This window comes from Equus caballus, chromosome 4, assembly GCF_041296265.1.
Source record: "Equus caballus isolate H_3958 breed thoroughbred chromosome 4, TB-T2T, whole genome shotgun sequence".
In the NCBI taxonomy this organism is placed as follows: Eukaryota; Metazoa; Chordata; class Mammalia; order Perissodactyla; family Equidae; genus Equus; species Equus caballus.
This window is the reverse complement of record NC_091687.1, coordinates 7,543,699-7,568,081: the sequence shown is the minus strand read 5'-3', so window position 1 is coordinate 7,568,081 and position 24,383 is coordinate 7,543,699. Positions and strand designations below refer to the sequence as shown.

Below are 24,383 nucleotides of genomic sequence, written 5' to 3'. Positions count from 1 at the left end.
GAATACACTCAAGTTATTGAAGTTTTTTTCAATATTGACCAGAAATCAGGAATGGAAATAAAAGTATCCTGCTGGAGACAATTATTTTGGGAACATTAAACAAATGATTAAAATAAAAATGTAATTATAGAATATAAAAACACATTTAAGTCAGTGCTTTTTTCTTATCACACTTGATCCCATGTAAAAGAGAGAAAGAAAAAAGACAACATAAATTAACCATAAGGAAGGGGTTTTTTAAAAAAAAATGAAACACGTTTAGGACTGCTTGCCCTTCACGCTGGTTCCTTTGAAAGGCTGTGCACCTTACTCTAATTATGCTGCTGTGCTGACAAAGCCACTATAATTCACTTCCTAATTTATAAACATAACTTGTAAATTTAATTTACAAACACAAAAATGAGTAAGTTCTGACTATAGCTCCCTATTTCCTACATACTACTCATATCAAATGAGAAAGCCAGTTATCGTGAAAAATACCTTACTTGAAAAATGAAAGCACAGAATGTGCCTGAGAAAAAAATACAGCAACACAGTGCTTATGTTAAAACTGATTCATTTAATATTCCCAAACTCTTGAATTAAGCAGTTTTAGTCAGTCACCTGAGAGCAGTTTTCATGTTGGTAATATACCAATATCTTAATTAAGAACTGTTTTATTTTAACCTGAGATAATTCTTGCAGTGGCACATTCACCAATAACAAAATTCTATTAGTAACATTCCCAAACCATGGAACTTTAAAGTTAAAATTATTGTCAACTGCTGGGAAGCATAAAAATAACATCACTAAAAACGGTATGAAAATTAGGTTTTTAAATTAAAAAGAAAACCTGGTTACTACTGTCCAGGGAATAGTATTTCAAATATATAATCATCTCCAAATTAGCTACCAAATTTTTTATATTTAAGATGTAGGGGGATGAAATTAATTTTATCATTTTAGGTACAGGTATATACATCAAGGTCTCAATCTTCTAAGGTCTAGAAGGCTTGAAAGGTAACAAATTTAATGTCATTTAAAGAGTTTCATGGAATCTGTTTTAAATTATAGCAAAACATCACACCTAATTAAATTCAGTTACATACAATTTGAAATAAATACCTTGAGGTGTGTAATTCATGAGTTAGGAAGTATCAGTTTGATTTTCTAATTGGAATTTTTTTTTTGCTGAGGAAGATTCACCCTAAGCTAACATCTGCTGACAATCTTCCTTTTTTTGTGCTTGAGGAAGATTAGCCCTGAGCTAATTATCTGTGCCAATCCTCCTCTACTTTGTTAGCTGCCACCACAGCATGGCTTATGAGTGCTGTAGATCCGCCCCTGGGATCTGAACCCTGGAACTCTGCTGCTGAAGTGGAGTGCACGAACTTAACCACTACACCACAAGGCTAGCCCCTCTAACTTGAACTTTTAATCTAAGCCTGAATGCAATTCTATACAGAATTTCTTGTTCCTTTTCATTTTATATAGATGTTGGCATTTGTTCTGTCACTTCTCTGCACTTATTTTTTCATTAAAAACGTACTTCATATTATAGATACCATGAGTCTTATGTTTAGTATTAAAAAGTTTTATTTATTTAAAAATGTTAAAAACATGATTCCTTTAGGAAAAAATTTCTCACTTTTTAAAAATTCATAATAGGATTCAGAACAATGTTTGTCAATGTTTGGACCTAGGATGCCCAGGATGTTTGAACCACCTGGGGTCTTCTTTAAAACTGTAAATTTTGGGTCCATCCTAGAGATTTACTGAATCAGAATCTCTGAGGATGGGGTCTAGGAGTGACTTGTAAAAATGCTCTCAGAGCACTGTTTTTATACTAATGTTTGAGAGCCACTGATTTAAAGTAAAAACCAAGATGTGACCTTGGGTGGTTTCATTGTAGATATAAAATGAAGTATCTATTAAAATAATTTAGGAAGTCCCGTCAAATCCCATAATGGTCTCTAAGGTAATCTAAGACTGCTGATGTGCTTGACAAAGCGTTAAATACTCTCTTTTCCTGCCTTGAAGTTATCTTTTCCATCATGTACATTAAATGCTGATGGAAACATATATAAGGAGTTCCAAGTTCAAGAGCAATGTCAACCCAGTCCGAGACGCATTTCAGCGGGGTCTCCTCATATCCTGCAAACATGGCTGGGTTTGCTAAGAGTCCTCTTGCAACCATCACACCTACAAATGAAAGCACATCACACCCGTCCACACATTAAGAACTCATGGTTATGAGGTCAAACTCAATGAAACAAACTGAGAATATTAAAAATAAAGTAGTATTAAAAGGTTTCACAAGACCCTTATATTAGTGTACTTAATTCAAGTATAGAACTATTTTGATACTTTTGGAAACCAAGAAAGTTTCAATGTACTTAGAGGAATTCTTCCTTAATTTACTTTTTTAAGACTTCTACATTAAACAATTAGTCTTTAGAGATTTTTTTTTTAATTTTTTTTGAGGAATATTAGCTCTCAGCTAACTACTGCCAATCCTCCTCTTTTTGCTGAGGAAGACTGGCCCTGAGCTAACATCTGTGCCCATCTTCCTCTACTTTCTATGTGGGATGCCTACCACAGCACGGCTTGCCAAGTGGTGCCATGTCCGCACCCGGGATCCAAACCGGTGAACCCTGGGCCGCTGAGAAGCGGAACGTGCGCACTTAACTGCTGCGCCACCCGGCCGGCCCCTAGAGTTTTTTTAGGGTAATTCCAGATTGTCATAAATTGGGTTTGCTTACACTTAACTTTATCTGCATTCTCCCGTCTAGCAATAGGTATCACAGGGCTTGGTATGCCAATAATTTAAGGGGTGAATGAAACTGCATAGCCGTCTGGGGTTCTTTTGGTTCCTGTGACCAGTCTTGTGTTCACTAACTCTCATTTCTGTTCTAGGTATTCTATTTTACTAATAGGCTATCTGGAAGATTCTTTTTTTTTTTTGCTGAGGAAGATTCGCCCTGGGCTAACATCCACTGCCAATCTTCCTCTTTTTGCACATGAGCCGCCACCACAGCAGGGGTGCTAACAGACAGTGGTGTAGGTCCATGCCAGGGAAGTGAACTGGGGCCGCTGAAGCAGAGCAGGCCAAAGTTAACCAGTAGGCACCCGGGGCCGGTCCCTGGAAGGTTCTTAACTGGTCACTCACTGGATATTATGGTGGCAGAAAAGTAACTGAATTAGTTTACCCCAATTAAAATAATATATTGTTTTAAGTAGAAGACTTAACATCATTTAAATAAATTGCTTAGCTCAAGTCAGTATAATAGGAAAATATGGCTCTGTTTTAAAGAAGAATAATGAAAATCATATTAACATTACTCTCCCACTCCCACTTTTTTTTTGCTAATTAAAAGACAAAAACCTCAACTACTTATTTCTTACCATCTGTCCCAGTAATATGCCGCACATTTTCTGCTTCTTTTAAGCTTCTGATGTCTCCATTAGCAATCACAGGTATAGACGCATTGTCCTTAATTATTTTAATGGCCTCATAGTGAACTGGCTGGTGTCTTTCTTCAACAGTTCTTCCATGGACTGTGATCCAGGAAACTCCGGTTGCTTCGGCCTTTCGACAAAGATCTACAGTTCTTGTAAGGTCATCATGGATCCTACAATTTCAAAATTATATCTATCTTTTCACAGCACATAAATCTTCATGCTAAAATTAATAAACTAAATAAGATAATATTTATCTAATATATTACTTAGCTTTGCTGTACCATATTACCATTACATGTGACTATCAATGAGGTTCTGTTCGGGGATCAGTTCCCAGGTAAGCCTTCACATTTAGTTATTTCACTATTGGCAATAATAGGATGACAAGTAAGTTTTATCTTACCTAGTGCTCCTCTTATTTTGGCTTTGATAACTGAAAAGGTCAGCAAATACTGCCACAGATGGATTGAAAGATGCTATTCTAATATTTGCTGTGCATGCCCAATCCACAAGTGGGAGAATATAATACTTTATCTTGAAATATGTTTTTTTTTTTTTTTTAAAGATTTTATTTTTTTCCTTTTTCTCCCCAAAGCCCCCCGGTACATAGTTGTATACTCTTCGCTGTGGGTCCCTCCAGTTGCGGCATGTGGGATGCCGCCTCAGCGTGGTCTGGTGAGCAGTGCCATGTCCGCGCCCAGGACTCGAACCAACGAAACACTGGGCCGCCTGCAGCAGAGCGCGCGAACTTAACCACTCGGCCACGGGGCCAGCCCTTGAAATACGTTTTTAACCTGTCACCAAAAAACCAATTCCTGGTTTATTTTCTTTTCATTGTGAAATTTTAGTGCAAATATCATTCTTATTTTCTACTCTTGGTACCAGGAATGTTTCTTAGCATTAATTAAATAGTACATGGAAAAGTTGAGGGTTTCTTTTGGGGGAAAGTTTTTAATAATAAAGGCATGTTTTAATTTCCATTAAAAAATTTAAAGAGGAAGTTGTTCTGAATTATAAATAAAAATTATGGTATATATTCATTTACTACATGTCTTGTTTCAACATTTCCATAGACCAGCTACCAATTTATTAAGGACAGACCCCACCCCCCACACTCCCAGACAAAAGGAATATTCTTTTATTTCCTAAGTAATGGACTATATTATCAATACATTAAAATATTGTCTTTACCTTATCTTAATAGAGACGGAAAATCTGGGATTTTCCACTTGATTTCTTACTTGTTTCACCATATCTTGAACAAGCTCTGGCTTGTTTATTAAGCAAGCTCCATAACCTTCTGCCATTGCCCACCTTTATAAAGCAAATACAACAACAAGTAAATTGCAAATAGATGGGAGACAAGATACAATTCTAAAAGCACTGGAAGTGCATCTATCCATTTCTCTATCTAGCAATGGGGAGTGAAATCAGATTTTTACAATTCATAGATCCAGCATTTCTAGGTGGATCAATATGAGATTAGGAAAACATGTTCCCAGATCAAAAAATACTTATGGGAAATAGTTTTCATTGGCAAGGGAGAAAATTAAATTAAAATTCATTCAACCAAAACAGATTTAAGTATTTGTAATTAATTGCAATTACTTCAGATTTTTTAAATTCCAAATTTGATGTTTATTGTCCATAACAAGAGGTTTTATTAGTCTTAATAGTAGAAAGATACTTTTGGCTTACAGCATTCCAACACCACTAAACAGCTTATTTAAGTCTCCTAATGAGTATCAAATATGTCTAATCTGATTTGGCTTATGCTGTACTTAAAACCTTGATTTTATTCTTTGGACACATTTTGAATTATTGACAGATAATACAGTATAGTGCCAGGAAGGAGGGGTATTGTCAAATTGAGGACATCCTATCAACCGCCAGTTACTTAGACTCAGCCAAACAACTGTGGTATGAAAAGAAAAGGTAATTATAAAAAGGTATTCTTATAAAGAAAATTAATTAGGAGAAAACAAGTGGTGATCTCCCAAATCACAGAATCACAGTTTCCAGAGCAAGTATGTCTGATACGGCAGTAAAAATACATTTTAGGGACTGCTACAAACTACTTCTGGATAAGGTTCAAGGCAGATCCATGCATAAAAAAAATTCCAGCAGTGAGGTGAGACGGACACTTGTCCAGAGCGTCTACGCTGTTTTTTTAGCCATCTGAAAATACCTCTGCAGGTATCTTCCTAAATAATCTTTCCTTATTTTTTCATGCTTTTTATTCAAAGCCCAAGTGCTTTAACTCTATTTTCCTTACTTTTTAATTCTTGGAAAACTAGAAAGATAGTTTACCATGTTCACATAGGTTTTTCCTAATCTTTTTGAAAATTCTTCCAACTTCTTTGAGCTTTACCTCTGAGGACAACCACAGTTAATGTCTATTCCATTCGCATAAGGACAGACTATACGAGCAGCATCAGATAAAAGTCTTGCATCATTAGCAGCAAACTGAACAATCAATGGGCAATCACCTGATGAAACGAATAGCTCCACATTAAAATTCACAGAAACATGCACACGCATACACACCAGATAGCAAACTCTAACATGTGTATAGGATAAAATAACAATAACTATTTTTAGCCCAAGAAGCATCTGTTCCAACAAGATAGCATTAAAATAATTTTAAATATTTTAGACTAAAAGCAATTTACATTTAGTACAAATCCAAACAGTATAAAATTTAATAAAATGAAGAGTACAACACTCTTGACAGACCTCTTTCCCAAAAGTGAGAATTAGTTTATTCTAGAACAATTTTATGTATACCTGTAAAATTTAAACAAATGTGAGCATTCTATATACATTGCTATGCCTACCACTCTTTTCCCCCATGATGTATCTGGGAACTGTACTCGGATCGATTTTCTTCTTTTTAGTGGCACATTTCACTGTATGAATGGAACATACAGTGTCCTTCTAGATTGTTTTTCATTTGTGGCTCTTGGAAACAATGCTATGACGATGATACTATTATATACATGCTTTTGTGAGTATATCCATAGAGTACATTCCTAGGAGCATAACTGTTGGATAGGCGTTTAACATTTTGATCGATATTGTAAAATTTTCTTTCAGAAGATGTTACCAATATAGATACACACCAATATGGATGAAAATTCTTGTTTCCTCATGATTTATCTCACATTGTATATCCAACAGTGTACATTTTTTTTTTAAAGACTTTATTTTTCTCCTTTTTTTTTTCTCCCCAAAGCCCCCCGGTACATAGTTGTATATTTCGTTGTGGGTCCTTCTAGTTGTGGCATGTGGGACGCTGCCTCAGCGTGGTCTGATGAGCAGTGCCATGTCCGCGCCCAGGATTCCAACCAACGAAACACTGGGCCGCCTGCAGCTGAGCGCGCGAACTTAACCACTTGGCCACGGGGCCAGCCCCGTACATTTTTATTTGTGGGCTCTCTCTCTATATTCTTCGCACATTTTTCTATGTGCAATTTTTCTTTTAGTTGTTCCTTTATTATTTTCTTAATAAAACAAATTAGCTCAGTCATCTATCATAAATATAAAAAACACTGTAAATATTTTTCCTGCTTTTTGGTTTGTCTTTCAGTATATTTGTGCTCTTTTCTTACATATAAAAGTTTATAGCCAAATGTATCAGAGCTTTCCTAGGTTCAGAGGACATGTTTTTCTCATCTTTGGATTAGTGTTATGAACTCTGGATAGATGCAGTTTCATTTTTCTAAAGTTTTTTTTGAGTGCTACCTCTATGAGTCACTGGGTACCAAAATGCAGATTTCTGGGTATCACCCAAGTTCCAGTGATTCAGAATTTCTACGACAATCCACTGTTTTCCAGGATTATCATGGGATAGGAGAATTTGCTTTTTCTTGAAGATGTAAGCTTCAGTAGAGCTTCCAGACTAAGACAGACAAGGAAGAAGGACCTGGCCACCCACTTCCAAAAAAACTGGCCTTGAAAACCCTAAGAATAGTAGCAGAGTATGTCTGATATAGCGCTGGAAGGTGAGAGGATGGAGCAAAAACACCAGGCAGGGTTCTGTTGTGCTGTACACAGGGTCACTGGGAGTTGGAATCAACTTGATGGCAATAGCGACAAGCATGAAGTACAACAAAAAGCTGTGCTGAGGAAGACGTGGGTGGAGGGTGATAAGCAGAGTTCCCTGGCCACAAACTCTGAGAGCTGGATTAAGAAGCACGAACTGTCATGTGCCAGAGAGAGAGAGATCTGGGAGACAGGAATGGCTGAGAAGGATATTCCAGGCAGAGAAGTATGAGAGGACAGGGCATCTTCAGGGACTCAAAATAACTTACTACTTTTAAAGAATAAAGTTGGTGGGCTGTGGAGAGAAACTGATGGAAGATAAAGCTGCAGAAGAGGTATTCAGAGTCTAGATCATGAAGAACCTTGTATATTATCCACAGGTGCCGGAATTTTACTCTTTCGTCTAGTGGTTCTCAAGCTTTAGCAAGCTCAGAATCACCTGGAGGGCTTTTTAAAATAGATTGCTGGACCAGATACCCAGAGCTCCTGATGCAGTGGGTCAGGGGTGGAGTCTGAGAATTTCCATTTCTAACACATTTCTGGATGATGTTCCTGGTCTGGGGAATTAAACTTTGAGAACCACTGCTTTAGGCAATGAGAGGTCCAAGAAGGATTTTTGGGGGAACAGATGTGATCAAACTTACATTTTAGGAAGGTCACTTTGTGCTGACTGGAAGATAGTTTGGAACCGGACAAGACTGGAGGCAGTGAGACAGGAGTCTAATCTAGAGTCCAGGTGAGAGGAAAGGGCCCTAAGGAAGGCTGACCTTACACCTGGATCTATCATCCGTGGTTTATAAGGCCCTGAGTAAAAACGAATTTAAAAAAACTTATAAAACCATAAAACCTAAAAGATTTTAAAATAAAATCTCTGAATTGTGTTGACTCTGATTAGACAAGATAGCTTAGGTTTTTTTTTTTTTTAAAGTTTTACAAAGTAAACTCTGGGTTTCACATACCTTGGTTTGTGGTAAATTCACTGTCTCTGGCTTTTACGGATCTGACAAAATCAGCAGCAACTATCATTGGTGTATAGCACAGATCACAACTGTATTTTCTTACCAGCGTTCTAAAAGCCAACCTGTGGGCATATAAAACATTAATTACGCATCTAGAAAACACCATAATCATGCGTACTTTTAAGTTTAATTTAGTTAATCATGAAACATTTATTAGAGGAAAGTTTTACCTCCGGGAAGATGGAGTAGATGTACTTTTCCCTGTTCGCCCTGCTTAGCACAACTAAAAACCCTGGATATTACATAGAAAACAAACATAAGAAAACTCTGAAAGGCAGAGAGAAGACAGCAGACAGGCTAGTGACCTCAGGACCTGAGGAATGACAATGTTGAGTACCCTGGGTTTTTTTTTTTTACCTCAAACATTCCAGACTTGCAGTTGAAGAGGCTGGCAACCTGGAAATACTAATGGGTGCAGACAAAAACAGCCCCACAAAAATCTGTGCTCTCTAACCAAAGGACCAGGAAAGGGGCAGCCCAGCAAGAGAGAAAACTTTAGGTAATAGTGGCTCTGCTACAGCCAAACACCAGAGAAAAAACTGTGGCCCCTCTCCACAAACAAAGGTTAAGAGGGGAGCCTAGTCGTCTACCTTCCCAAGACTGTAACAAGGTTCTCCAGCACCCCTCCATGGCGAGGTCAGAAGAGGCCAGGTAGGAAGCTGGGACTTTAATTCCTGCTGGCCAGTAACAAGGTCTCACTCAGCGCTGTCAGTGGAGACGACACAGGGAGCCTGGACTTCCACACCTACCCAGCAGTAGTGAGGTGCCCTTCTCCCTCCCAGGTAGAGTAACGTCAGAGGATGTTAAGAGAAGAGCCAAGACTTTCATCATCACCCAGCAGTTACCAGACCACCCCCTCCAGGGGAGCTGGAACTCTCACTCCTGCTCAGAAGTAATGAGGAGCCCCCTGTCCCCAGAGTGTCAAAGGAGACCAAGTGGGGAACCTGGACTTCTACCTCCACCTGATAATGAAGTGGTGCCTTCTCATCTTTCCCCTGCTGTGGTGGTGTCAGAAAAAGCCAGTTAAAACTGAAGGTTCAATATTCAGAATCAATGTAATCTACCATATTAACAGGCTAAAGAAGAAAAATCCCATGATTATATCAATTGATGCAGAAAAAGCTTTTGACAAAACAATGCTCATTCATGATAAAAAAAAAAAAAAAAACCAAAAAACCTCTTGGGGCTGGCACAGCAGTCAGAAAAAATTCTACAGCTAACTTATACTTAAAGGTGAAAGAAAGAACAAGATCAGAACCAGGCAAAGATACCTGCTTTCATCACTCTTCTTCAACATAGTGCTGGAACCTCTAGGCAGTGCAACAAGGCATGAAAAAGAAATAAAAGGCATATAAAAGAAAGGAAGGAGTAAAGTTGTCCCTGTATGCAGATGACATGATTGTCTACACAGACAATCCCAAGGAATTTACAAAAAGAACCTCCTAGAACCAATAAGTGAATTTAGCATGCTCTCAAGATACAAGATCAACATATAAAAACCAATTTTATTTCTGTATACCAGCAATGAACACATGGACACTGAAATTAAAAGTAGAAAAATAATGTGGTGTTAAGTCTTACAAAACATGTACAGAATTGGTATGCTGAAAACTATACAACACTGATGAAAGAAATCAAAGATCTAAATAAATGGAGAGATGTACTGTGTTCATGAACTGGGAGAAATTAAATTCTCCCCAAATTGATAGATATATTTTAATTCTTACGGAAATTCCAGCAAGATTTTTTGTAGATACAGAAAAGATCATTCTAAAATTTATTTGGAAAGGCAAAGGAACTAGAATAGCCAAAACAATTCTGAAAAAGAAAAATCCATCTACCTACTTTCAAGACTTATACAGTTAAAGTAATCAAGACTGTGGTACTGGTGGAGGGATAGACACACAGATCAATGGAACGGAAGAGTAAATCCAAAAAAGAACCATACAAACATGTCCAACTGATTTTTGATAAAGATACAAAAGCAATTCAATAGTGGAAAGACAGCCTCTTCAACAAATGGTGCTGGAGTAGACATCCATAGGCAAAAAAATGAACCTCAACCTAATTCTCACACTTACACAAAAATTAACTCAAAACTGATCATGGACTTAAACGTAAAACATAAAACTATAAGACTTAGAAAAAAACATAGGAGAAAATCTTTAGGATCTAGAGCTACATAAAGACTTCTTGTACTCTACAACAAAAGCACAATTTATAAGAGGAAAAATTGATAAAATGGACTTCATCATTACATAAAAAATTTTGCTCTGCAAAAGACCTTTTTAAAAGGATAAAAAGACAAGCTACACAGTGGGAGAAAATGTTTGCAAACCACATATCTAACAAAAGAATTGTATCTCGAATATACGGAGAACTTTCAAAATTGAATAGTGAACAGAAACTCAACAACAAAAAACAACAACCTCATTCAAAAATGGGCAAAAGACTTGAATAGACATTCTGCCAAAGAAGATACACAAATGGCCAACAAGCACATGAAGAAGTGCTCAACATCACAAGGCAAATACAAATCCAACCCACAATGGGATACCACTTCACACCTATTAGGAGGGCTATAAAAAACATCTGCCCCCCACTCCCCAGAAAATAACAAGTGCCGATGAGAATGTGGAGAACCTGGAATCCTTGTGCTCTGCTGTTGGGAACATAAAATGGTGCAGCTGCTGTGGAAAACAGCATGGTGATTCCTCAAAAATTTAAAAATAGAATTGCCACAACATGGATGAACCTTGAGGATATGCACAGTGAAATAAGTCAGTCTCAAAAAGACAAATACTGGGAGCCGGCCCCATGGCCGAGTGGTTAAGTTTGCACGCTCCACTTCGGCAGCCCAGGGTTTTGCTGGTTCAGATCCTAGGCGTGGACCTAGCACCGCTCATCAAGCCATGCTGGGGCGGCATCCCTCATAGCACAACCAGAAGGACCTACAGCTAGATTATACAACTATGTACTGGGGGGCTTTGGGGAGAAGAAGAAGAAACAAAAAGATTGGCAACAGATGTTAGCTCAGATGCCAATCTTTAAAAAAAAAAAAGACAAATACTGTATGATTCCACTTATAATCAGGTAACTAGAGTTGTCAAATTCATAGAGCAAAAAACCATAGAATGATGGTTGCCAGGGGCTGAGGAAGGCAAAGTTATTGTTCAACGGGTACAGAGTTTCAGTTTTGTAAGATGGAAAGAGTTTTAGGGACTGTAGGTACAACAATGTGAATGTACTTACACTATTGAACTGTACACTTAAAAATGTTTCAAATGGTAAATTTTATGTTGCAGGTATTTTACCACAATTAAAAAAAAAAACCTCAATAGTAAAAGAGCAAACAATCCAATTAGAATATGGGCAAAAAGACATGAAGAAACATTTCTTCAACAATATACAGATGACAAATGAAACATGAAAAGGTGTTCAACATCACTAGCCATAAAGGAAACAGAAAGTAAAACCACAATGAGATATCACTGCACGCCTACCAGAACGGCTAAAATAAAAGGCAGTGGTATTATCAAAAGTCGGCGAGGATGAGGAGAAACTAGATTCCTCCTAAGCTGTTGGCGAGAGCATAAAATGGTAGTCACTCTGGAAAACTTGGCAGTTTCTTAAAAAACGAAACACACAACTACCATACGACTCAGCAAGTGCAGTCCTGGGGATCTGTCCCAGACAAACGAAGACTTACGTCCACACAAAAACGTGTGCATAAATGTTCATATATATTTACATAATATATGTACTTAATATCCACTATTATCTTTATAGGTGGGAGTTATAAATGCTACCATTTTTATAGATACAGAGTGAAGTTTGGAAAAAGTTAATTGTTTACCAGGGCCCCACATACCAGGCAAGTGGTAGCACCAGGACTCAAGCCTAGATCACGATCCCAAAGGTAGGGGTCTAAAGATCCCATGTGGGGGGGGGGGGGGTGGTCTGTCTTTAAAAAAGTCGGCGCATGAAAAGGAAATCATATCCTAGCTCATTAACCAACTGACAATACTTACTTTGAATATCGAACCATGGGGGCACAGACTTTTACCAGCTGCCCAGAATGAAACATTTCCATGGGATCTTTTTTTCTTTCTTGACATGTTGTGGTTTGTATGCAATCACTCTTCATGAATACAGATTTGTTTCAAATCTGAAAAAGACAATCAGTTTGCATGGAGAAAAGGTACTTTAGTTAGATGAATTCCCATCATCGTAACAATTTCAATTGCCAAGAACAGATTTTTTTCATCAGACTTACGGGCTCAGGAGTCTTTTCAGCTTCTTTTCACAGTATCGAATAGGAAACTACAGAATTCTGCCTCTATTTATAAGTCAACTGATAGTTTCTAGCACACTGTACAAAATATGCTTGTTCAAGTCAAACGCTACCAGTTTCAAGTTCTATACTTAACTCACTATAGTAACATTTTCTGCTCAAATTAATAACTGCTTATGTGGAAACGTGGAAAATGACAAGTTTTTCTTCCAGAATATCATGTTACGATTTTTCGTGTTACTTTTTAATTTTTCCATGTTACTTTGTTTGGCATTGACAAGCCAAGAAATTTGATTTGAATCACTTCATATATAATACTGTGTATGTCTGGTAGTTTGAAATATCTTCTTTTATCCAGGAATGTTAAATGGCATTCATAGAACAACTTTAAGTAGTTAGCGTTTCAAACCATATACTGGTATGTTTAATGTTCATTCTTATTCTCAAATCCTCTTCTTTGTATTTGAATCAGAAGATACGTTTTATCTTTAATTATTTTTAGAAATTTAAATACAGTATTATGTAGTGAAAATCAGCTGTAATTACACAATTGCATAGTAAATCACTTTTATACCCAGAGGTACAAGTGATTAAATTAGGTAGTTTATAAGTATTTTACAGTTGCTCTACTTAACATCCTATAATTTAATAGCATTGGCTGCTTTCCATATTCCAGTTTTTGGCCTTAGTAACTTAAAAACAGATATGGGCCAACTTTTGAAAGGCCTAATTGCTCAACATGCAATTTACCTGGCTAATCCTGAAAGTACTGATATAACCTAAATAGAAACCACTAATTTCAACTTCCTTAGGTAGAGTACACAGCTAGAATAAGAGAAACTAGTTTTACTGATCACTGTTCAATCAGTCTGACTTAATAAAACCTAGACAAAGTTACAAGCTTATCTTTTTTTGTGAAAATTCATCATTAGAAGGACACAGGTAAAGTATAAAGCAACAGAAAAGTAGCTTTCTTTTCATGAATCAAATTTGTTTATTTTCTCTTGCATTTCATATCCTGGTTATGCCATCACCATCCATCCCTGCTAACTCAAGTCAGACACCTGGGGCTTGTCCTCCACTTCTCCATCTCCCTCAACTGTGTCAACCCAGTGGTACCTTTTATTAAGTCTTGGGCACATCTTCATTGCCCCAGTTTCTGTACTCATAATCCCCCATCTTGATGACTCTGACAATCTTCTCTGAATCCCAGCTGACCTTATTTACCCACTACACCCTAGACACTCCTCTGTTATCATGTGCATTTGCAATTACTTTTATAGAGTATAACAACACGTCTGTCTCTTCTTGAGTTTTTGAGGGCATGGATGTGTTTTTATTCATATAACAAATATTAAGTTCCTGCTGCAGGTGGGAATACAGAAGAAAGTACACTTCCTGTGTCCTCAAAAATGTATTAGGGAGTTACATACATTTATATAATAATAGCTCTCATACACACACACACAATTTAAGCATTGTGAAAATAACTGTCTAGAGAAGTGAGGGAAGTCATCAACAGTGGAGGAGGAAAAGCTTGAGAAGACACTACATGGGAGATGGAGGAGTGCCTGGTTACAGAGCACAACACATATAAAGCCTTAGCGGCATAAAAATGCTTGCTGTTTTCAGTGAACCATTCAGTGCTTGAACTGTAACTAGACTAGAGAGGGAGAGGGCCTCGACAGTTATGAGCCTTACACGTTAGGTTAAAATTCTTTAGATTTTATACTATAGGGCCTTGGTCCTCAGCCATTTTTCCTCCTCTATGGGTGATTTTTACGTATGCACTCAACATGTGCATATGACATACTTCCATGGGTGTACCAGATATTTTTGTACAGGCTGTCTCTCCTTGTATATTAGTTGTAATTGAAATATTTGAGCAGGGAAATGACATGATCAGATTTCCGATTTAGAAAGATTTCACTGGGGGGGTGGGGGGGTTGGGCTGTTAGCAAAATATGAGTAAGGAAGCCATTGTAGTAGTCCAGGCCATGCATACTGAGTACCTAATCTGGGACTCTAGGAATGAGGACAGAGGAAAGAGAACACACTTAAGAGCTTCTTAGAAATACAAATAAGCTGGCAAGATATTTAGGAGGTATAAAACACTTGATGACAGTGCATGTTATATAATAAGAGAGAATTCCAAGATGATGTGTACACTTTTGGCTTTAGAGACTGGATGGCATTCCAACCTAGGATACAGAACCAGAAGGAGGAATAGGTTTTGGCAGGGAAACACGAGTTTACATTTGGGCACACCAAACCTGAGGTGCTCATGGGATTTCCAGGTGGTGAGGCCTCATAACTGGTTATATAGATACAGTACTCAAGAAAAAAACTAGAGATGTAGATTGAGTCTTGAACTTTTAGGTAATAAGTTGAAACTAAAAACACGGACAAAGTACTTAAGGATGCCATATCTCACAAGAAATCCTTAGAAGTACCAACATTTAAATGAAAAGAGAAAAAAAAAGAATGCAAAGGAGACAGAGAGAGGAACTCCAGAGCTGGGAGGAATAAACCTGAAAAGTCATAGTCAAAAACCAAGAAAGGGGAAAGTGTCGTCACAGAGGAGGGAGGGGACACGCATCTTAAACATCACAGAAAAGTCAAGACTAAAAAGTGTCCAATGGCAACTAGCTCATTAGTGACGTTAGCAAGAATAATTTCATTCTTATTCATTCTTGTAGTCTCAGTACATGGCACAAAGGAGGCCTCCCTCAATGCATATTTGCTAAATGAATAAATCAGTAGTTCTCAACCTTGGTTGAACATTACAATGATCTGGGGAGTTTTAAAGAATCAAGATGCCCAAACCATATCCCAGATCAATTAAATGTGAATCTCCGGGCTTGGGATGCAGGCCATCAGTGGTTTTGAAAGCTTTCCAGGTGATTTCAACTTGCAACCAAGCTTGGGAATAAATCCACTCACTCCAAAGCACCTGGTACAACTGTTTGTTTAAATGGGTTTCTGCCTTACCTATTAGCTCCTTTGGGAAAAGAGAGGGATCGAGTCTTAACGTTTGTAAACTCACGCTGGTATGTACAGTACAGGCTCAAAGCTCTTCATTGAATGAGCAACTCTTCTAAAACCTTCCAGTGTAAAAGCCAAGCAAAGAAAAACAACCCATAATCCAAAGATAATGCTTAGTCATCAACATTAAAAAATTAAGAAAAAATTTTGTGTATTATGGATCATGAAACCTAATGTGAGGCTGAGCACACTGCACTTGGCAATTTGTGTGACCTCCATTCAGAACAATCAATCCTATTCACACCATGACTGAGATCAAACAAATTATATGAAGGAGAAAGCACAATGCAGTGTACCATGAGACTTGCTCACTTCAGTTGTTATGAGTTTTTAATGCGTTTAGATCTATAAAGTACTTAGAAGAGCATCTGGCACAGGGTAAGTACTACTATAGTACCGTCTTGAAATACTGTTAGCAGAAATCAAGAGACCCATGTAGCTCTAGAATTGCGAAAATTGGTTCCCTGTGTACATACCTGTTGTACACAAAGGAAAAGATATATTACAGTTTCTTTCTTTTTTTTCCGAAGAAATGCTTAGCCTTCTTGCACACGTGTGGCTGACCTGTTCATTTATCAGTATTTATCTTGGGAGAAATCGAGGTGAATAATGCAGACGGATCAGCGGAGAAATAACGCGAACTAACTCGACGACTTTACAGCTTCAATACTGTTAATTTGTGATATGGAACATCCATCAGTTTGTAATAAAAGGCCTGGCGTCGCTCATAGCACGTGGCTGAAACTGAGAAGAGGTAGAATAGGCATGAGGTCGCGGTCTCAAGGGAAAGAGGGCAGAAACGGAGTCCCACTTGTCTTTTCCTGGTTCAGTCTTTCTTCTTCATCGACTCTCGGCTCTCCCTATTACTCATCCCTGGCAAACTGGCCTCCCCACCCTTTTCCCGCTTGCTTTACCCCAGGACTGCGAACCAAGGCGTGTGACAGATAAAGCTGGGTAGCTACTAACTCCCACCCGCTGTGCTTGTGGAGGACAAGCCAAGAGCCCGGCAACCTCGGCTCTCCTCTCCTGCGTCCACCGAGAAGTCCCAATTCTTGGGTTAAATACTTGCTTTAGAGAGAAGCGCGGCGGCCACGTTCCGGAGCCCACCTTCTCTTCCGCCCGGGGAAGGGCACCAGTCCCAGGGGGGCGGCGGGAGACGGAGGGAAGCGCCGGCCCCGCGGCCAAGGCTTCCCCGCTGCGCTGGGCCCTCGGCGCCCGCCCGCCCCGGGACCCACTCAACTCGCGCCCAGAGTCAGCGCAGCCGCCGCAGCCGAGCCGATGCACAAGGCCGGCCGGGAGCCGCGACCTGGGCGGAGCGGGCGGCGCCCAAATTCTGCGTCATCAGCCGGGCGGGGCGGGCCCGCTGCTGACGCCATCACCCCGGCACCTGCCAACATGGAAGGTGGCGACGGCGGCGTTGCTGTGGCTGGCCATGGGGCTCTGGGCTCTGGAGCGGCTGCAGCGACCGTCCGGGAGCTCCTGCAGGACGGTAAGGAGTCAGGGTCTGGCTGGGTCGGGGGCCTGGGGGTCTGTCCTGCTCCGCACGTCGGCCCGGGTGGGGGACTCAACCCGTCGCTTTGCAGAAAGTTTTCCAATCTCGACGTGACCACTCCCCTCCGCCCGGCCCCCCGGCGTCTGGGTGCTGGCTTCGCCAACCTGTTTCCAGGGACTTGTTGCCCCCTTCCCGTCCGGGTGTCCTGGGGACACCTGATTTCTGGTTGCTCCGCATTTCCACTCTACCCTCCGCGCGCCTGCGGCTTCCCTGCTGTCCTGGGCCCCGCACCCGGTGCCCCACGTTGGCAGCCTCTGTCTGCTGCCGTGGTTCCTGACGAAAGGGTGAAGCAGTCGATCCCATGAAAAGTGTGAGAGCGCAGACGCTTACTGAAAGAGGGCCTCATTTTTAGGTAGAGTTGGAAATATCCCCTCTGTTAACAGATTCTTGAACTACACAGGTGGCCCCACTTGCAGGTTCATTTGTTTGTTTTTGCCCACAACCATACATGGGGGAGGGTTCAGAGCATTCGTTGCAGCTGGGATAAACCGTGTGTATTGTCAGGTTTATTGATAGTTTTGGAGAGAAATTGCTAGAAGTAAGAAGATGGGTTAAACAGAGAGCATTTGAGAAGCACATTAAATTGTATTATTAATCCAGTTAACATGCCCCAGATACCGTATCCTTCAGAATAAAGTTCAAATTCCTAAGACCCTTCTTGTCTGTTCTTAATTTTATTCTCTAATGGTCATCACGTTCTAAGTTGTATTAAAATAATTTGTATACTTAATCTTTTCTACTGCATTGTAAAACCATTTTTTAGATCCCACAGTGTTAATAATATTACCTTTGCGTACAGTAGGTGCAGAATAAGTGTTTTTAAAATTGAACATCACAGTGAGAAGCTTGTGCACATAATTTGAAGACCAAAGTTGGTTGTAAATGAATGAAATAAAGTTCGAGATTATTGTTTTCTCTAACTATTGTATGTTTTATTATTGCCCTCAGTTACTTGCCTTCTCCTGATAGTTTATATACTTTTGTCAGAACTTAGTTATTATGTTGTTTTCTGAACTAGATGGTATTAGATTCTCCAGGTTAGGATCTCTGCTAATGCATCTTTGTATCTCAATTTAAATGCAATTTAACCAAGTTTTGAGCTCCTGATGTATGTGCAATTCACACCCTGGAGTAGCTCACCGGTTCAGTAGGGGAAATAGTCTTGTAGAGCAATAAAGTAGGCACTGTAATATGGTGTTGTAAGGGTAGCAGTAGAATCGTATACAAAGTAAAACATTAATACAGAGGAGGATGATAACTGGGAGTGGTTAAGGGAGTGTCAGGAAAGGCTTTCTAGATGAAGTTGGTTTTGAAGTGTAAATAGAACTTCCCCAGGTGAAGAAGTGGAAGAAACAACACGTGCCAGACATAGGTATATATTGCAGTAGGATGCTTTCCAGGAATTGTAATCAGTTTTTGGAGAGTAAATAGTCCTCAATTCTGCCATTTGGATTTTCCTAGTTAGCTCTCTTTCCCATCTTCCACAGTGATTATTTAAATCTTCTTTATTCTTTTAAGCCTCTCCTTTCAAGCTCAACAAATGACTTTCTACTTCCCTAAAAAAAAGAGAATCCATCAGATGCTCCATTTCTTGCCATCAAACCTATAAACCTAACCTAAACCTAACTATAAACCTAAACCTACAATCATCCCTTTTTTTCCCCCTTGCATTTTCATTTACGATGCAAGTGGAGTCTCTGCTGCTTCCTAAGGATGGTCCCTCCTCTTGTGCTCTGAATTTTCTTCTTGTCTCATCAAGGACTCAGTCACCCTCATTCTGTGCCACTGAAATTGCTTTCCCAGGGTGTCCAATGACTTCCTTGTGGATAAATCAAAAGGACACTTTTTTGGTTCTTATCTTACTTGTAAAAGGGGTTGGCTTCTTTCTTGAAATACTTTCCTCATGTGGCTTGTGAGTTCCCTGCCTTTTTAAAGAATTCCTTAAGTGTCCTTCTCCAGTTTCCTTTAGATGCTTGTCTTCTTCAGTTTGCCCCTAAGTCAGTGGTTCACAACATTCCTAAGCAATTAAACATTTCCATCAGGAACAGCGATTCACTGTCAGGCATCTGCTAGTGATAGAGGATAAGATTGATAGGGTTGGTGAGCAGATGCATTGTTTGAAAATTTGTGAGGAGTTTCTGATGTGCTTCCTATAGGAATGCAAAAACTATGAAAGGGAAGCATCCTATGACTTTTCTCTTTAAGGACAGTCAGTCCTCAGATGCCAAATCCTGTGGCCGGTGTTCACCGTTCGTTGTGTTTGATCTTTGTAAGCTCTTTGACACTACTGACCGCTGACTTTCTTTGAACTCCCTTCTTTTGGTTTTTGCCATTCTCTCTTGTTTTTCTTTCTCTCCGAGCACTCCTTAGTCTCTTTGATTGCTTTCATTTTCTCTGTCTACTCCCCAAATTTTTGGTATTTTCCTGGCTTCTGAACTCTATCTTCCCCATTTCCCTCCTTTTTTGCATTCTAAAATTTCTTCCTAAATCATCTGGTCTTTTTTTCATGGTTTCAAAATTAAATTACTATCTATACCCACAAGTACATACATATGTGGTCCTCACCTCTCTTCTTAGCTATAGAACTGCTGCCTACTGGGCATTTCTATCTTGATAGTGAACAAGCACTACTGGTTCTACATTTAAAAGCCTGCATATGAACAAATAGTGCCAGTTCTACATATGAAAAAAATGGAAGGAATTTTTCTTTTTTTTTTTACCCCTCTACCCCAACATTTTCCTCTGGTAGTCTCTTTTACTGTTATTGTATGTGGTTAGTTAGATGTGTGTTTGTTCCCCGTGTTGATTATGAGTTCCATGGAGGCGGGATTTGTTCATGTTCATCTTCATGCAAAGATGGCTAGTGGTCTAGCTTAATGCAAAGCTGAATGCCCTATGTCAGTTACTCAATCAAGAAACTTGAGAATCATCCTCTACTTCTTGTTCCCTCTAATCACCCATTTTCAGCTTGTCTCTAAGTCCTGCACATTATAATGTCTAGATAGTTGTCAAATTTGTCACTTCCTTGACATTCTTAGTGTCTTAGGCCTTTATGGTGTCACTTGGGCTTTAACATAGCACCTTACTGGCCTCTGCAGCTCAGTTCCATGGGTGTGCTAGTAAACCAGCTTTCTAGGAAAATAGGACAAGCCCTGATTTTGTAGTGTACGCCAATTTCCATGGTATAAATACTCTCACCATGGTCAATTTTAAGATACCTACATGTGATGTCGACTGGCTCACACGATTCCTGAGTATTTTACAGTTGGCTCTCAGGAGCCAGTACGAGCCAGCGCCAGCACACCACTGTGTGACTAATCCCTTTTCAGTCATCCTCCATACGGTTGCCAGAAACTGTTCCAAACCTAAAGTGGACAGTGCTCTTTCTCGGCTTTAAAACCTTAAATGAGGTATAGTCTGAACATTTTGGATGTCTTACCAGCCTCTTTTCAGACTGCCCCGCAACCTTCCTTTGGAACCTCAACTCCTGTCATTCTTTCCCCTTTCTGCTCAACACACAGACTCTGTGATCTAGACATCCTGAGGTCTGTATTCCTCTTATTTTTCAAAATATGCCATGACATTTGCTGCCTCTAAACCTTCCCATTCTTGGAGTGGCCTTCTCCACTTGTCTGCCTGGCAGGATCCTTAATTCTGAGAACTTCTTGGCAAACTGGAAGGAAATGTGGTTCTCAGAATTAAGGCCAAAGGAGCAGTTTCCTTCTTTCACTCCACTCTGCTTTGAGAGGAGTCAAGAATGAGTCTTTGCTTTTAACAGAATGATATTTCCGGCTGATATATAGATTAATTAATTCATTCACCCAGTATCGAGCATCTGACATGTGGCAGTCATTGTTCAGGCTCTAGGAATGTGGTAGTAAATAAAGTAAAAAAAAGACCTTGCCCTCATGGAGCATACATTATAGTGTTTATGGACAATTGAAGTTTTCTCCTAAGTGCTCAACTCTGCTTGTTAGTTTCGTAATGTCTGTCAGGGCAGTCTTACCTGTGTCTACCATATGGCTAGGAGATGGTGGTTTATACCTATGTTCAGCTCACTTCTCCGTATCTGTTTTTAACTTGTAATTCTCTCCATTTTTCTTTCACTCACTGATTTGTGAATTTCTTTAGAGAAAGATTCTTAACATTCAGCATCACTTCTTTTTCTTGTCTATTGAAGGACTATTTTGAACACAGTTTCTCTTTCCATTTTCTTATTTCACCCATAAATCCTAAATTTTAACACTACTTATATGTTTGTATTTGCCTATTTCTATTTAAAAAAACCATATTCACTTGGTTATAACAGTGTTTGTGCATTGATCTAGAGATATCGGAGACCATAAATATCAAATATAGTCATTTTCCTGTTGTCATTGTCAGTGACCTTGTTTTCTTGCATTAAAGGCTATGGTTAGTAGTTCCTTTTTAGTCTTTTACTGGATGATTTCCTTTGGCCTCATGATAAACGTTAGCTTCTAGCACTGTAGCATGCTGGTTCGGTGTGTGGGCTCTGCAGCTAGACGGCCTGGGTTTAAATCGCAGACAGTGAGGTAGGGAGAAGTTGCGTGCTGTGTCTCTGCCTGTCTCTTTGTCTTTGAAATGGGAAATGTGATAGTTCCAGCAGGGTCATGTGAGGATTGAATGCGTTAATCAGTGTTAAGTGCTTAGATCAGTGCCTGGCACATAGTAGGCACTCAGTGAACGTCACCACCCTCTTCTGCTGCTGCCTCCTTCTCTGCCTTCTCCTTTGTAGCAGAGAGCATGCATGAGAGGTCCTGGTGTGTAGAAAGACCTCAGATATGTTAGCTATGATTGTAATCGTTCTGTTGTTTAGTATCTGTGGTTTACTGCAATGTAATTAACACTTAAAGAGTTCTCTCAATTTTTTCCCCAGAGTGTTATAGTGCTTTTTTAAACGAAGACTTTGATGTAAAGACTTATACTTCGCAGTCTATTCATCAAGCTGTAATTGCTGAACAACTAGCAAAACTTGCCCAAGGAATCAGTCAGTTGGATAAAGAACTACACCTACAGGTAATTCCAATCTTCTGGATCGTACACATTATTCAGCCTAAAGTGATAATTTATCACTTTTATAATCCTTTTACTATTTAACCTAAATGCATATTTACATGAACAGATGTATAACTTACCCGTGTGGCTTATTTTTCAAAGCACTTTTTTTTTTTAGTGAGGAAGGTTTGCCCTATGCTAACGTCTGTTACCAATCCTCTTTTTTCTTTTTACTTGAGGAAGATTAGCCCTGAGCTAACATCTGTGCCAGTCTTCCCCTACCATATGTGGGATGCCTCCACAGTGTGGCTGATGAGTGGAGTAGGTCTGCACCCAGGATCCAAACCTGTGAACCCCAGGCTGCTGAAGCAGACTGTGTGGAACTTTGACCACGTGGCCACATGACTGGCTCAAAGTACATTTTTGAAAAGTTTTCTATAAATTACTTTTTGTTAGTGGAAAAACTAATATACCTATCTCTCCAAAACCTTTTATTCATATGTTGTTTTCACCATCTTACTGATGTGTAATGAATATAGGTGGGCAAGAAATAGGATGTCTTTGATAAAGATAATAGAAAATGGAATTTTGGAAGTACAACAGTGTGAATAAGAAAAACTGGGATGTTCACATTGGCAGTTAACACTTTATGAGCACAAAGTTTAACATTTGCTGAAATTTCAGAAAGTTGACAAATTTGTGGCGATAGAATGCAATATGGGGAATTGGGAGATGCGTCCTAATCTCAGCTGTCTTGTTACCTTTCATATCCCTTAATGTCTTTGAGTCTTGCTTTAAAAAAAAATCAATCAAATGAGTTGGAGTGAATAAAGGGGAAGAGGAGATTGTGGTAGAAAATTTCGAAGGTTCCTTCCTTTTCTACAATTCTGTAATTTTTTTTGTGTGTTTGTGAAGAAGATCGGCCGTGAGCTAACACCTATGGCCAATCTTCCTCTTTTTGCTTGAGGAAGATTGTTGCTAGACTAACATCTGTGCCAATCTTCCTCCATTTTGTATGTGCGATGCTGCCACAGCATAGCTTGGTGAGTGGTGTGTAGGTCTGCACCTGGGATCTGAACCTGCAAACTCCTGGCCACTGAAGCGGAGCGTACAACCTTAACCACTATGCCACTGGGCCAGCCCCTTATTTACTTATTTTTTTATTTTTATTTTTTTCCTTTTTCTCCCCAAAGCTCCCCGGTACATAGTTGTATACTTTTAGTTGTGGGTCCTTCTAGTTGTGGCATGTGGGACACTGCCTCAGCATGGCTTGATGAGCGGTGCCATGTCCACGCCCAGGATGTGAACCAGCGAAACCCTGGGCCACTGAAGTGGAGCGTGTGAGCTTAACCAGTCGGCCATGGGGCCGGCCCCTATTTACTTATTTTTAATAAAACTAAAATTGCTGAATTAAGTTCAAGAACTAAGAAAACCTGATGTTTGAAAACATTCTTTCAAGAGAAAACATCTAATAGCATGGGAAGAGTTAGCTGTTTTTTGTTTTTCAGTTTTGGCACAATTCCACCTGCACGTCCCATTAGGAAAGCAGGAGGCTAGTGAGAGGGCTGTGTCTTCTTCGGCTTGAGGTGGAACTATAAGCATGTTTGTGTTCCTGTTAATAACTCATCTCAAACACACCTTTGTAACTTGTATTTCTTTCTTTTGTGTTAGTATTTGCCTCCTTTCTATATGAAGAGAGACCTTCAATTCTACATTGTGGTTATAGAGAACAATACCTAATGCTTAGAGCAAATGCTGATTATTCATTCTTGATTTTCAGGTCGTTGCAAGACATGAGGATTTACTGGCGCAAGCAACTGGGATTGAGTCTTTGGAAGGTATATCATTAGCTACTACAGGTTATATAGAGCTAGACCAGGGAGTGGCAAACTTTCTATGTTAAGGGTAGATAGTAAATATTTTAGACTTTGCAGGCCATACCGTCTCCGTTGCAATTTACTAAACTCGTCTG

At 39.4% G+C, this 24,383-nt stretch overlaps 2 protein-coding genes across 9 annotated transcripts in view; one reads left to right on the top strand and one right to left on the bottom strand.

The window, feature by feature from the left end:
- Positions 1 to 1,401: 1,401 nt before the first annotated feature.
- DUS4L (dihydrouridine synthase 4 like) lies at positions 1,402 to 17,051 on the bottom strand. 3 transcript variants are annotated; one of them, XM_070264185.1, is made up of 8 exons: positions 16,913 to 17,051; positions 16,320 to 16,587; positions 12,536 to 12,672; positions 8,445 to 8,566; positions 8,130 to 8,289; positions 4,633 to 4,755; positions 3,385 to 3,611; positions 1,558 to 2,181 (listed from the first exon to the last, which is right to left on the bottom strand). In XM_070264185.1, exons 3-8 carry the CDS (start codon positions 12,649 to 12,651, stop codon positions 1,934 to 1,936), a joined length of 996 nt encoding a protein of 331 aa, XP_070120286.1. In that variant the 5' UTR covers positions 12,652 to 12,672; positions 16,320 to 16,587; positions 16,913 to 17,051; the 3' UTR covers positions 1,558 to 1,933. The 3 variants fall into 3 exon arrangements, with proteins under 3 accessions (NP_001296215.1, XP_070120286.1, XP_001491222.1); XM_001491172.5 differs by lacking the exon at positions 8,130 to 8,289 and adding an exon at positions 5,813 to 5,930; NM_001309286.1 differs by lacking the exons at positions 8,130 to 8,289; positions 16,320 to 16,587; positions 16,913 to 17,051 and adding an exon at positions 5,813 to 5,930 and having other exon boundaries at positions 1,402 to 2,181.
- Positions 17,052 to 17,121: 70 nt separating this feature from the next.
- The window catches only part of COG5 (component of oligomeric golgi complex 5), a 345,803-nt gene continuing 338,541 nt past the window's right edge, over positions 17,122 to 24,383 (top strand). For all 6 annotated transcript variants that reach the window (XR_002807321.2, XM_023638888.2, XM_023638887.2 and 3 more), the window contains exons 1-3: positions 17,122 to 17,332; positions 22,293 to 22,432; positions 24,192 to 24,249. Coding sequence is in view for 5 of the 6 variants with exons in the window: in XM_023638888.2 (XP_023494656.2) it covers positions 17,122 to 17,332; positions 22,293 to 22,432; positions 24,192 to 24,249 (409 nt within the window). In the remaining variant the exon portion in view is untranslated. The remainder of the gene's footprint in view (positions 17,333 to 22,292; positions 22,433 to 24,191; positions 24,250 to 24,383) is intronic.